Below are 14,584 nucleotides of genomic sequence, written 5' to 3'. Positions count from 1 at the left end.
TAATTGGATAGTCTATTTTCAGCAAAGTGAAAATGAAGGACTTTCATGGCCTTCAATAAATGTATGTGATGTTTATATAATTGTGATAAGGTTTTACAACCTTTGTGACAACAGTAATTGATCATGAAACTGTGCTCTAAACAGATATATTTCTCATAGTTGAATCACAGCAGCCTTCTGTTACTGTGATTATGATTGAAGCAACAGTTCCCTCTGTCAGATGAGTTCTCCTCATAAATATCAATGTTGGCGTGTAATAAAAATGATGATAGCTTTATCCGTCAATATTCTTTATATATAGGTGGTTATGGTGGCATACCTTTTTCGCATCAGGTTCACACAGTTCACAGTATATTAGTGCCCAATACAGATCACTTCCTCTCTTGGCTTGTGACAGTTAGGCCTCAAGAGATGGACAATTAGATGGACCCAAAAATGGAGGCCTTTGCACTTAATGAAATAAGGATGAATAGGATGAAATACAGACAAAAAAATAAATAACTACTTATTCGGGATACTTCCCTGTTCATTGAAATAAGACCTTGGTTCAAATTCACAAGGAAGTTTTTTAAATTGCTTTTGTCATATCTAGAATTGTATGGGATTATATTACAACTGCAATGTTATTTCAATCTGTATGATTTTTATGCAATACACTCAGTTGGATTGATTGCAAACAATGTTCAATTTAACAAATTAATGCGTGCAGCAAATCCGTCATGATTTTAGTACAAATGGTAGTAATGAATTATATGAATTATAGGTTCTCTATGTGGCTGGCTTTGTTTCCCACCTGACATAATTCTATTTTACACATACGAGACATTCCGATATGACCCCAATTCCTCTGTGAATGAACCGCGCTGAACTGAAATTGTAGACGTTGTCGTACATATTTGAAAAAACGTCTTGAGTTTGAGTAAGTAGCTAGCTATGACAGAACATAATTAATGTGAATATCTAAATAGATTTTGTTGTTTTCAAAAAAAACATGCTAGCTAACCCTTTGAGCTAAAGTCAGCTATTTAGACTAGCCGGAGTATAAACAATGCATGGGAAGTGTGTAAACTCAACTAGCTAATTCATTTACCTACTTGTTACTCACAAATCAGTGTGATAAAAGTGTTTAAACAACACAACATGTGAAATCATATGGCAATAACGTGACAACAACAGTACACGTCCTATTGCGGGGTTCCTCAGCTGCCAAATTTGGCCTGCAAGAGGTTTTATTTGGCCCCCCCAAGTTTTCCTAGCAATTTTTTTTCTTCAATTTTTTTGAAAGATAGCTAACGGGAATTATATAATTGACTCAACTAATGTTATCAAAAACACATTTAGGTTTAACTTTTTTTTTTCACCTTTATTTAACCAGGTAGGCAAGTTGAGAACAAGTTCTCATTTACAATTGCGACCTGGCCAAGATAAAGCAAAGCAGTTAGACAGATACAACGACACAGAGTTACACATGGAGTAAAACAAACATACAGTCAATAATACAGTATTAACAAGTCTATATACAATGTGAGCAAATGAGGTGAGAAGGGAGGTAAAGGCAAAAAAGGCCATGGTGGCAAAGTAAATACAATATAGCAAGTAAAACACTGGAATGGTAGTTTTGCAATGGAAGAATGTGCAAAGTAGAAATAAATATAATGGGGTGCAAAGGAGCAAAATAAATAAATGAATTAAATACAGTTGGGAAAGAGGTAGTTGTTTGGGCTAAATTATAGGTGGGCTATGTACAGGTGCAGTAATCTGTGAGCTGCTCTGACAGTTGGTGCTTAAAGCTAGTGAGGGAGATAAGTGTTTCCAGTTTCAGAGATTTTTGTAGTTCGTTCCAGTCATTGGCAGCAGAGAACTGGAAGGAGAGGCAGCCAAAGAAAGAATTTGTTTTGGGGGTGACTAGAGAGATATACCTGCTGGAGCGTGTGCTACAGGTGGGAGATGCTATGGTGACCAGCGAGCTGAGATAAGGGGGGACTTTACCAAGCAGGGTCTTGTAGATGACATGGAGCCAGTGGGTTTGGCGACGAGTATGAAGCGAGGGCCAGCCAACGAGAGCGTACAGGTCGCAATGGTGGGTAGTATATGGGGCATTGGTGACAAAACGGATTGCACTGTGATAGACTGCATCCAATTTGTTGAGTAGGGTATTGGAGGCTATTTTGTAAATGACATCGCCAAAGTCGAGGATTGGTAGGATGGTCAGTTTTACAAGGGTATGTTTGGCAGCATGAGTGAAGGATGCTTTGTTGCGAAATAGGAAGCCAATTCTAGATTTAACTTTGGATTGGAGATGTTTGATATGGGTCTGGAAGGAGAGTTTACAGTCTAACCAGACACCTAAGTATTTGTAGTTGTTCACATATTCTAAGTCAGAGCCGTCCAGAGTAGTGATGTTGGACAGGCGGGTAGGTGCAGGTAGCGATCGGTTGAAGAGCATGCATTTAGTTTTACTTGTATTTAAGAGCAATTGGAGGCCACGGAAGGAGAGTTGTATGGCATTGAAGCTTGCCTGGAGGGTTGTTAACACAGTGTTGGTGGTGAACCAGGCGAGGCAATCATTTGAGAAACCAAGGCTGTCGAGTCTGCCGATGAGGATGTGGTGATTGACAGAGTCGAAGGCCTTGGCCAGATCAATGAATACGGCTGCACAGTAATATTTCTCATCGATGGCGGTTAAGATATCGTTTAGGACCTTGAGCGTGGCTGAGGTGCACCCATGACCAGCTCTGAAACCAGATTGCATAGCAGAGAAGGTATGGTGAGATTCGAAATGGTCAGTAATCTGTTTGTTGACTTGGCTTTTGAAGACCTTAGAAAGCCATGGTAGGATAGATATAGGTCTGTAGCAGTTTGGGTCAAGAGTGTCCCCCCCTTTGAAGAGGGGGATGACCGCAGCTGCTTTCCAATCTTTGGGAATCTCAGACGACACGAAAGAGAGGTTGAACAGGCTAGTAATAGGGGTGGCAACAAATTCGGCAGATAATTTTAGAAAGAAAGGGTCCAGATTGTCTAGCCCGGCTGATTTGTAGGGGTCCAGATTTTGCAGCTCTTTCAGAACATCAGCTGAATGGATTTGGGAGAAGGAGAAATGGGGAAGGCTTGGGCGAGTTGCTGTGGGGGTGCAGTGCTGTTGGCCCGGGGTAGGAGTAGCCAGGTGGAAAGCATGGCCAGCCGTAGAAAAATGCTTATTGAAATTCTCAATTATGGTGGATTTATCAGTGGTGACAGTGTTTCCTATCTTTAGTGCAGTGGGCAGCTGGGAGGAGGTGTTCTTATTCTCCATGGACTTTACAGTGTCCCAGAACTTTTTTGAGTTAGTGTTGCAGGAAGCAAATTTCTGCTTGAAAAAGCTAGCCTTGGCTTTTCTAACTGCCTGTGTATAATGGTTTCTAGCTTCCCTGAAAAGCTGCATATCACGGGGGCTTAGGTTTAGGTCGCCTAGCAGCACGAGCTCTGAAGATAGATGGGGGGCAATCAGTTCACATATGGTGTCCAAAGCACAGCTGGGGGCAGAGGGTGGTCTATAGCAGGCGGCAACGGTGAGAGACTTGTTTTTAGAGAGGTGAATTTTTAAAAGTAGAAGTTCAAATTGTTTGGGTACAGACCTGGATAGTAGGACAGAACTCTGCAGGCTATCTTTGCAGTAGATTGCAACACCGCCCCCTTTGGCAGTTCTTTCCTTTCTGAAAATGTTGTAGTTTGGAATTAAAATTTCTGAATTTTTGGTGGTCTTCCTAAGCCAGGATTCAAACACAGCTAGAACATCCGGGTTGGCAGAGTGTGCTAAAGCAGTGAATAGAACAAACTTAGGGAGGAGGCTTCTAATGTTAACATGCATGAAACCAAGGCTATTACGGTTACAGAAGTCGTCAAAAGAGAGCGCCTGGGGAATAGGAGTGGAGCTAGGCACTGCAGGGCCTGGATTCACCTCTACATCGCCAGAGGAACATAGGAGGAGTAGAATAAGGGTGCGGCTAAAAGCAATAAGAATTGGTTGTCTAGAAAGTCTGGAACAGAGAGTAAAAGGAGGTTTCTGGGGGCGATAAAATAGCATCAAGGTATAATGTACAGACAAAGGTATGGTAGGATGTGAATACAGTGGAGGTAAACCTAGGTATTGAGTGATGAAGAGAGAGATATTGTCTCTAGAAACATCATTGAAACTAGGAGATGTCATTGCATGTGTGGGTGGTGGAACTAATAGGTTGGATAAGGTATAAGGTGTAGTTAGATTACTTATTGGTTATCACTGCATTGTCGGAACTAGAAGCACAAGCATTTCGCTACACTCGCATTAACATCTGCTAACCATGTGTATGTGACAAATAAAATTTGATTTGATTTGATTTGATTTGATTTGACTAGAGGCTCTACAGTGAAATAAGCCAATAAACACTAACCAGAACAGCAATGGACAAGACATATTGACATTAAGGAGATGCATGCTTAGGTGAGTGATCAAAAGGGTCCAGTGAGTGGAGAGGTTGGTTGGGGGTCACGGCGATTTAGACAGCCAGCCAGGCCATCGGTAGCAAGCTAGCATAGGATGGAGGTCTGTTGTTAGCCACCTCTTGCGTTCCGTCAGTAGATTAGTGGGGTTCCGTGTGGTAGAGGGGATTAATCCAAATCACACAACAACAACAAAAATAAAAACAATAGATATAGTTATAGAGGCCCAAGAAGAAAACATAATAATAATAAAAATAAGTCAATTGTCCGATTGTCTATTCAGATAGCAGCCGTTATGACAGCTAACGTTTAGCAGGCCGCAGATGGGCGTTCAGGTAACGTCGCGATGGATGAGCCAACCGGATCTCCTTCGGGTAGATAACGTCGGCAGTCCAGTTATGAAGGCCCGGTGGGGCTCCGCGTAGGCAGTAAAACGGGTCCGGATAGGTGACTGCAGCCCAGGAGTGATTGATGGAACCCAGGAGTGATTGACGGAGCTGGCTAGCTCCGGAATAATTGATGTTTGCTCCGGAATCGACGAAAGCCAATAGTCACACGGATAGCAGCTAGCTAACTGTGAGATCCGGGTATGAATGTCCAGAGAGCAGTTGAAATCCAGGGACATGGAGAGAAAAATTGGTCCAGTATGTTCCGTTCCGCGCTGCGCCGTACCAAACTGGCGATAGATTTTCGAGCTAAAGGATGGTTAGCTGAATACCGTGGTTAGCTGAATACTAACGATTTGCCAGGAAAGAAGCCAACTAGCTTCTGAACTAGCTTCTGATTAGCTTCTGGATTAGCTTCTGGGCTAGCTTCTGGCTAGCTCCTGGCTGGCTTCTGGCTAGTTTCTGGCATCAAGGTATAATGTACCTTGTAGCTGAATACTAACGATTTGCCAGTAAATAAGCTAACTAGCTTCTAAACTAGCTTCTGATTAGCTTTTGGATTAGCTTCTGGGCTAGCTTCTGGCTAGCTCCTGGCTAGTTTCTGGCTAGTTTCTGGCTAGCTTCTTGGAGGATTACAGATTTGAGGTAAATAATACTTTTTTTATAAATTGGTGAAGTGGGTTGCAGGAGAGTGTTTTGAAGATGAATTGATGGAAAATAAAAATAAAATGTATGTGAAAAAAGTTGTAAATATATATATATATATATACGGGACACGACAAGACGAGGACAAAAGACGACTGAACTGCTATGCCATTTTATATCGCCACAATGTTTAGGGTGGGGTGTTATGGGACTAAATAAAACATTGGTTCTGGTGTTATACTTTGTATTCCATGTTATAGAGAACACACAACATTTCATTTCATGAGGATAGGATTTACAATTACTAAGATCTTATTTTCAAGTTACCAGAAAAGGTCAACAGTTGCTGACAGGTAAATGTTAATCCCTAGTCAATAATGGCACTAAATTACCTTTCTAGATTCTTAAATTCAACAATTTTTGTGCATAGGGTGGTCATATTATTGTTATACAAAGCGTGGTTTGTAACAATTTGAAACAATTCATGAAATTATAATACAGGTTTTCTGTATTATGTAAATTAGATATTTAATACGCACACCATACATCTCCACACATGTATGCACACAGCACCCCTACCAAAACACACACACACAAACACACACAGCCTATCACAGACACACAATTCTCAGCATCCCCACACACTCACACAGCACCCCCACCAACACACACCTCATCACACATAGACTAACAAGACACACACACAGCTTAACACAGACGCACACTAAAGCTAAATTCAAACGGCATCTACGGCATCAAGTCTATTTTTCTCGCATCTACACGGTGCAATGCTGGTAACATAAGCAAATAAATTGTGTGGGTTGTTTGTAGCATAGTTATTATGATCTTCCCTATGCTAAGTAAACTAACAATGTAGTTTAAAATATATTGGTCTGTAAACTAAGGTTTATCAGCCAAATAGGCTATCAGCCCAGGTCAGGCTGTTGTCCCATTCCTCTTCAATGGCTGTGATGACTTGTTGGATATTGGCAGAACCTGAAACACGCTGTCGTACACGTTGATCCAGAGAATCCCAAACATGCTCAATGGGTGGCATGTCTGGTGAGTATGCAGGCCATGGAAGAACTGTGACATTTTCAGCTTCCAGGAATTGTGTACAGATGCTTGCGACATGGGGCCGTGCGTTATCATGCTGAAACGTAAAGTGATGGCGGTGGATGAATGAAACGACAATGTGCCTCAGGATCTTGTCATAGTCTCTGTACATTCAAATTGCCATCAATAAAATTGAATTGTGTTCATTGTCCGTATCCTATGCCTGCCAATACCATAATCCTACCCCCACCATGGGTCACTCTGTTCACAACGTTGATATCAGCAAACCACTCACCCACATGACGCCATACATGCTGTCTGCCATCTGCCTGGTACAGTTGAAACTGAGATTCATCTGTGAAGAGCACACTTCTCCAGTGTGCCAGTGGCCATCGAAGTTGAGCATTTGTCCATTGAAGTTGGTTGTGACGGCGAACTGAAGTTAGGTCATGACACTGGTGAGGACGATGAGCACGCAGATGAGCTTCCCCGAGATAGTGCAAGCATTTCTGATCACATTTATAGTAAAATAAATGATGCAGTAGCTATTTTCATAGTTCTGACAGAACATATTTTGGTCACAAAAATGAAAAACAATATACCACATTACTTCTTACTAGTAACACATTTGTTTTCTAAACATTACAAAGCATTATAATCCGTTTCTATGTGTTTTGTTGGTGTAATTTTGTCTGGTAAAAGGTCTGAGTGGCTGGTAGATTTTTTTGATCTACCTGCCATTGTGGCTGGTGGACCAAAAAGTACATTTTATGCCCTGTCCCATGCACAAGGTACACCTGTGTAACGATCATGCTGTTTAATCAGGCTCTTGATATGCCACACCTGTCAGGTGGATAGATGATCTTAGCAAATGAGAAATGCTCATGAACAGGGATGCAAACAAATTTGTGCACATTTTACTTGAGAAATGTTTAAAAAATGTCCTTATGAAAAATTTCTGGGATCTTGTATTTCCAAGCCAAGCCAAGCTTCCTGCCATCCAGGACATACACTGTTGTTCAAAAGTTTGGGGTCACTTAGAAATGTCCTTGTTTTTGAAAGAAAATCTATTTATTTTGTCCATTAAAAAACATTAAATTGATCAGAAATACAGTGTAGACATTGTTAATATTGTAAATGACTATTGTAGCTGGAAACGGCTGATTTCTTGTGGAATATCTACATAGCTGTATAGAGGCCCATTATCGGCAACCATCACTCCTGTGTTCCAATGGCATGTTGTGTTAGCTAATCCAAGTTTATCATTTTAAAAGGCTAATTGATCATTAGAAAACCCTTTTGCAATTATGAAGCTGAAGACTGTTGTCCTGATTAAAGAAACAATAACACTGGCCTTCTTTAGACGAGTTGAGTATCTGGAGCATCAGCATTTGTGGATTCGATTGCAGGCTCAAAATGGCCAGAAACAAAGACCTTTCTTCTGAAATTCGTCAGTCTATTCTTGTTCTGAGAGATGAAGGCTATTCCATGTGAGAAATTGCCAAGAAACTGAAGAATGTCATTTTTGGTGAGTTTGGACATTTACAAGCGAAATTGAACAAGAGACATTGTGCAAATGAAGAAAGTTTTGACACATGCAGTACTGGCTCTCTAACAACATGTCTACAGGCTGTGTCTGTGTGTAGTCTGGAGTTGCTAGGGCAACAGGCCTGACTGCTTGGAGAAGAGGGGGGAGGAGAAGACCATGGAGAACTGAGAGGAGAAAAACACAAGGTAATCAAGATAGCAGTGGCAGCTGTACAAATAACTAATCCAAAGGGCTTTGACTTCTCAAACATGGCAGAAAGCTAACACAATATGATGCCCTGTCACCGTATTAATTTAGCCACATAAAACGCATAAGTAACATCTTGCTGCGTTTTGTAAACACAGATCTAAAATGATTGTTATTGTAATTTCTGCTCGGCATCAGACTAATTTTGCACTTCTAAACATGATAATTCATGAACAGGCATCCTATCAGCAGACAGCGCTCTGTATGATGTGTAGAGGGCCTACAGGGAGGAGGTGAGGGCCCACGGAGTGTGGTGTCAGGAAAATAACCTCACATTCAACGTCAACAAAACAAAGGAGATGATTGTGGAAACAGCAGAGGGAGCACCCCCCTATCCACATCGACGGGACAGTAGTGGAGAGGGTAGTAAGTTTTAAGTTCCTTGGCGTACACATCACGGACAAACTGAATTGGTCCACCCACACAGACAGCATTGTGAAGAAGGCGCAGCAGCGCCTCTTCAACCTCAGGAGGCTGAAGAAATTTGGCTTGTCACCAAAAGCACTCACAAATTTCTACAGATGCACAATCACCGCCTGGTACGGCAACTGCTCCGCCCACAACCGTAAGGCTCTCCAAAGGGTAGTGAGGTCTGCACAACGCATCACCGGGGGCAAACTACCTGCCCTCCAGGACACCTACACCACCCGATGTCACAGGAAGGCCATAAAGATCATCAAGGACAACAACCACCCAAGCCACTGCCAGTTCACCCTGCTATCATCCAGAAGACGAGGTCAGTACAGGTGCATCAAAGCAGGGACCGAAAAACAGCTTCTATCTCAAGGCCATCAGACTGTTAAACAGCCACCACTAACATTGAGTGGCTGCTGCCAACATACTGACTCAACTCCAGCCACTTTAATAATGGAAATTGATGTAAAAATGTATCACTAGCCACTTTAAACAATGCCACTTAATATAATGTTTACAGACCCTACATTACTCATTTCATATGTATATACTGTAGTCTATATCATCTACTGTATCTTGCCATCTTTATGTAATACATGTATCCCTAGCCACTTTAAACTATGCCACATTATGTTTATATACCCTACATTACTAATCTCATATGTATATACTGTACTCTTTACCATCTATTGCATCTTGCCTATGCCATTCTGTACCATCACTCATTCATACATCTTTATGTACATATTCTTTATCCCTTTACACTTGTGTGTATAAGGTAGTAGTTGTGGAATTGTTAGGTTAGATTACTGCATTGTCGGAACTAGAAGCACAAGCATTTCGCTACACTCGCATTAACATATATATATATATATATATTTATGCAAGATTAACTTTAAGCAAAACATTAGGAAATGTAACTGGCTAAATACTTTCTATGATAGGGCAAAACATTAGAAATATGATGGCCATGCATCGTTTCTGCATTGTAAGCCACATTTACTTGTGTAGCTGCCAGCCAAAATACTATTACACTTCTGTCATTTGATAAAAATGAAACTATTTTATTTCAAGGAAAATTATAGTTGCATGTCCCTGATCACTCTATTGACGAAAAAAACCCACTTAATTTTCAATATAAAACACAACCACTGTCAATACACACCTGGGCTCACCTGCTCCTGCTTTCTCCTGTTGTGCTATTTTCAAACAAACACGTGACTGGCTCAACTGTTCTGGGGAACTAAGTCATCTTCACAATGTGAAATAATGTAACAGGTGAAATTAAGAATGTGATCAGCATTATCACCTAATGTATTGCACAAATTGACTGCAGGCCTTCACTTAAAAACGATAGACGCTAGGACGTAAGATGGACATGTTTTCATATTTTAGTATGCGCTTTCATATTCATTTGAAATTCCTGTTATTTTTCGAAGATTTCTCACAAAAACAAGCACCTCTGTAAAATGTCAAAGCCTTTTATATTTAATTCAGCTCGTGTCATGCTAATTTTGCAACCCACGAAAACAACTTTTAAGACGACGGCCATAAAATGTAAAATCCTCGAGTTGTTACGAGAAACCTGCACCGCTATGTCAACAAAGCTCAGTAATTATTATTGGATTAGGTTACGAAACAGGCTTGGGCGGTATACCGTATACCAGGATATTTGGAAATAGCCAAGGGATGGTTTTTCAATACCATACATTTTTGTTGCAATTGTTTTGTGTTCTGCGGATTCCAGAAGAAAGATTACAAGTTCAACGGGAGAGTGACTCTGTCAGGTAGCCAGTAGAAAGATGATGAGTTCAACGGGAGAGTGAGCCTGTCAGGTAGCCAGTAGAAAGATGATGAGTTCAACGGGAGAGTGACTCTGTCAGGTAGCCAGTAGAAAGATGATGAGTTCAACGGGAGAGTGAGTCTGTCAGGTAGCCAGTAGAAAGATGATGAGTTCAACGGGAGAGTGACTCTGTCAGGTAGCCAGTAGAAAGATGATGAGTTCAACGGGAGAGTGACTCTGTCAGGTAGCCAGTAGAAAGATGATGAGTTCAACGGGAGAGTGAGTCTGTCAGGTAGCCAGTAGAAAGATGATGAGTTCAACGGGAGAGTGAGTCTGTCAGGTAGCCAGTAGAAAGATGATGAGTTCAACGTGAGAGTGAGTCTGTCAGGTAGCCAGTTGATTATTATTGGAGTCAGTTGTGTTAGCTGGGGGAAAAGTGTGACAACAATCAGGCCCCTGAGGACTGGAGTTGTCCATCTCTGATCTACCCATTTAACAAATGCGTTTTTGATTGGACACCCAAAACACCCTTGGAAACCCTATACACTCTTGGACACCCAAAACACCCTTGGACACCCAAAACACCCTTGGACACCCTATACACCCTTGGACACCCAAAACACCCTTGGACACCCTATACACTCTTGGACACCCTATACACCCTTGGACACCCTATACACCCTTGGACACCCTATACACCCTTGGACACCCTATACACCCTTGGACACCCTATACACCCTTGGACACCCTATACACCCTTTCCTTGTTTTCCTTATTATGCCGTAGTTAATATCACACTTCAAAGGGCGGGTCAGTGTGTGGCTCTCAGGGTTTGTTGATCACCTGAGGCATGAGAATATAGTACATGGGGATGTGTGAAGCTCACTCCTCAGCCTGAAGTGTCTCCACTTGCACAGCTGAATAGCTAGCTTTTCACTTTGTGCGACTGCTATGATGCTTCAGGAGGGCGGTCACATGTTCTAGCAAGGCAGAGGTCCTGGGTGTGAGCCAAATTAGGAGGAAGTAGTACTCGCTAAGCAAGCATTGTGATGTCGCTAACAGATGGTGCCATGACTCAGATTTACAGTTGCACTCAGTCGCTCTGGGGTCACTGTGGAGTAAGTTTGAGGGGTGAATGTAGCACATGGGGATGTGAAACTCACTCCTCAGCCTGAAGTATCTCCACTTGCGCCGCCGAATAGCTAGCTTTTCACATGGATCGACTGGTAAGACCCCAGTAGGGTGGTCTCGTGTGCTAGCAAGGCAGAGTTCCTGGGTTCAGAGTTTGGTTTGAGCCGATGGAAGCAATACTCACTAAGCAAGCAGCGTGATGTCCATTACACACGCACAATGTAAGCTAAATACATGCACGTGATGCATGTGTACTAGCCAAGCTCATTCAGGTGTTTACATGGTTTTGCGTCTGTTGGGTGATATAAATCATAATGGCAGTAAAAGTATGGAACAGGTGGACATCTGGCAAAGTTTAAAGGACAGTTTCTGGCTATACAAAGCAAATGACAAAAATGTCTAAGGTTGTTTGAAAATAAAAGATAGCCGCACACTCTAGGAGCTCAGATGCAAAATTGTAATTACCAACGTTTCAACAGCCAAGCTGTCTTCATCAGGGTATTGCTAAGTTTGTAACATTGGCTAAATAACAGCTATATGCACTGAAATAATATTCCTTCCTTGTTCAGACATCTGCCTGAAGATGACAGACAGCCACAACCTTCACAGCCAGTTGGAGCATCTTCAATCTAAATACATTGGAACAGGCTTTGCGGACACCAGGAAGTGGGAGTGTTTGGTGAACCAACATCAGGACTCATACTTTTCATATATGGGTCACTTTGACCTGTTGAATTACTTCTCTGTTGCTGAGAACAAGAGCAAAGCCCGAGTGCGCTTCAATCTCATCCTGTGTCCCACCTTCGGACAAACCTGACAATTCCTAGGCTAAGGATTTAAACTGAGAATATGTAGAACTTTGTGTTTTTACTGTTCGGCTGTCTAAATGTATCCATTGTTGATAAGAAGCTTGAGGCTCGAGATACATGACACGGAAGGAATGTTTATGAACAATGTATAAGTTTCCCATCAGTGTGATGTTTGCATAGAAAATAAACATTGGGGATACAGTGGTTGTGGTCAGGTGTCCTTATTTGCCCCCCCCAAAATGTTAATTTTCCCTTACCGCTATCATCTTGTGGTTACAACTGACAGTGAGGTTTGAGAATGATAATTGTAAAATGTTCTGTACATTGCACCCCTATAAGAGCTCATTATCAATGACTTCAACAGTTATCTAAACAGTTACTGTTAATTTGAGAGTGTGTTCCTTTAACTGATATTGATCAAATTAGGCCTAAAGCCCAGAAAACTGTCTAGAGAGCGATATGACCACAGACCTGGGTGGAATATGTCAATACTTGAGGTGCACATTATTTATCTTGCCTGGCATGAGTTTGCACTTTTGGGATTATTTGATTGAGTTTATTTGCAGCAGGTATCCTAACTGTTAAAAGCATTGGGTTTATTACCAAAACGTTTCTGGTTCGAATCCCTTAGCCGACTAAGTGAAAACTCTGTCTATGTGCCCTTGAGCAAGGTCCTTGTTAGTCTCTCTGGATAACAGCGTCTGCTAAATGACACATTTAAATGAATAATTTCCATTATTTCCATTGCAGACATCTTATAGTGCATGGTTTAATACATGATATAATTACCTTTACAGATATAAACAGACACGCTACTGAGCTGCTATGAGCATTCAGTCATAAACCAGATTTGGACATTCTTTTAAAAATAATTCCTTGTTATTGCTTTGAGTTGTTGTGGTTTTGTTCCACTGCACTGTGCTGGTATACAGAAAGGTGTTTGAAACAATCAATGTTAGAGTCTCTGGCATGTGCATTGAACTGATGAACATCTCTAATAAAATAATTGGCTAGGTAGTTACCTGTGGGCTTAGCCAGTAATTATGTTGAATTTGTACAACCCTTTCCTCCAACTATAGCCAGCATAGTTGATTAAAATGCACAGAGTCATTGTTTCTATTGTGTCTGAGAAGCTTAATCAAGCAAAAATACTTAAAATGTCTGAAATACATATTTGACCCAGGTCAGCATGACTGGTTTCAGAAAAGGTTATGATTTAATTGCACAAAGGTTCAGCATACGAGGTTCTTTTCAACCTATCCAGTGTTTCCCTGTCAACCCGTGAGATTATTATTGTGGGAGCGATAATAATCTGCATTATTATTATTCTGGGGTGATAGCTTCATTCGCTGCAGATGTGGGACTGAAAATTCTCTCTTTTTACTCACAGTTTGAAGGGAACATGTGGAGGGCCAGAGTCATGCAGTTCTAGTTACTTACATACAGGAAGTCAGTGGTTTAGCTTCAGTATTCCTGTTAGTTTCTTCATGTAGAAAGTTATTGCCCTGTCTATTCTTGGCCATTTCATCTATTGTATATTAAACTGTAATGGTTATGTTGGTTCTGGTTGAAAATATTCACCTCATTATCTTGTCCACCCACACACTACATCTGACCATTCAAACGCCCACACAGAACCATTACTTTGCCATGTGTTGCCCTACTGAAAAAATGGCTGGTTGGTTTCATTAGCATTTCTTTGCCAAGGAAATGGAGGTACATGGCAACGGGTACCTTGTTATTCAAGCTAACCTTGTCAGAGGAAAGTATGATTTTAAAAAGTAATTCAACAATCTAAGAGGTGTAAAAGTGTAATGCCTCCCCTCAGATATGTTTTTTGGGGAAAGTCGTGCAAATCAATATTTCATTTTCGCATTGGTTAATTAAAATTAGGTTGCCGTTACAGGGTTTAAGATGAGGGCCAGACTGTCAATGGGATGCTGGTCATCAAAGTCCGCTTGGTCTCTCTCATGTTTTGTCCAAACATCCCCAGGCGAGCGGAAGAGAGGACATTGATGATTCAACATTGAATGGAGAGAGAGGGAGAGATTACGTCTTGGTGCCCCCACTGCTGGGGAAGTCTCCTGTGAAGTGTATGAGTGCCAAT

At 41.4% G+C, this 14,584-nt stretch overlaps 1 protein-coding gene across 1 annotated transcript; it reads left to right on the top strand.

Annotated features, from left to right (window-relative positions):
* Window positions 1–11,680: 11,680 nt before the first annotated feature.
* Window positions 11,681–12,611, top strand: LOC124037327 (splicing factor 3B subunit 5-like). Its single transcript, XM_046352040.1, has one exon. The coding sequence runs from the start codon at window positions 12,252–12,254 to the stop codon at window positions 12,483–12,485; it is 234 nt and encodes a 77-aa protein (XP_046207996.1). The 5' UTR covers window positions 11,681–12,251; the 3' UTR covers window positions 12,486–12,611.
* Window positions 12,612–14,584: the final 1,973 nt, after the last annotated feature.

Source organism: Oncorhynchus gorbuscha, linkage group LG06 (assembly GCF_021184085.1).
Source record: "Oncorhynchus gorbuscha isolate QuinsamMale2020 ecotype Even-year linkage group LG06, OgorEven_v1.0, whole genome shotgun sequence".
Classification (NCBI taxonomy): Eukaryota; Metazoa; Chordata; class Actinopteri; order Salmoniformes; family Salmonidae; genus Oncorhynchus; species Oncorhynchus gorbuscha.
The sequence above is the reverse complement of the archived record's forward strand: the minus strand, read 5'-3'. Positions and strand labels throughout refer to the sequence as shown.

Excerpts from the sequence above, each read along its gene's own strand:
- LOC124037327 (XM_046352040.1), top strand. The coding sequence starts at position 12,252 with ATGACAGACAGCCACAACCTTCACAGCCAGTTGGAGCATCTTCAATCT.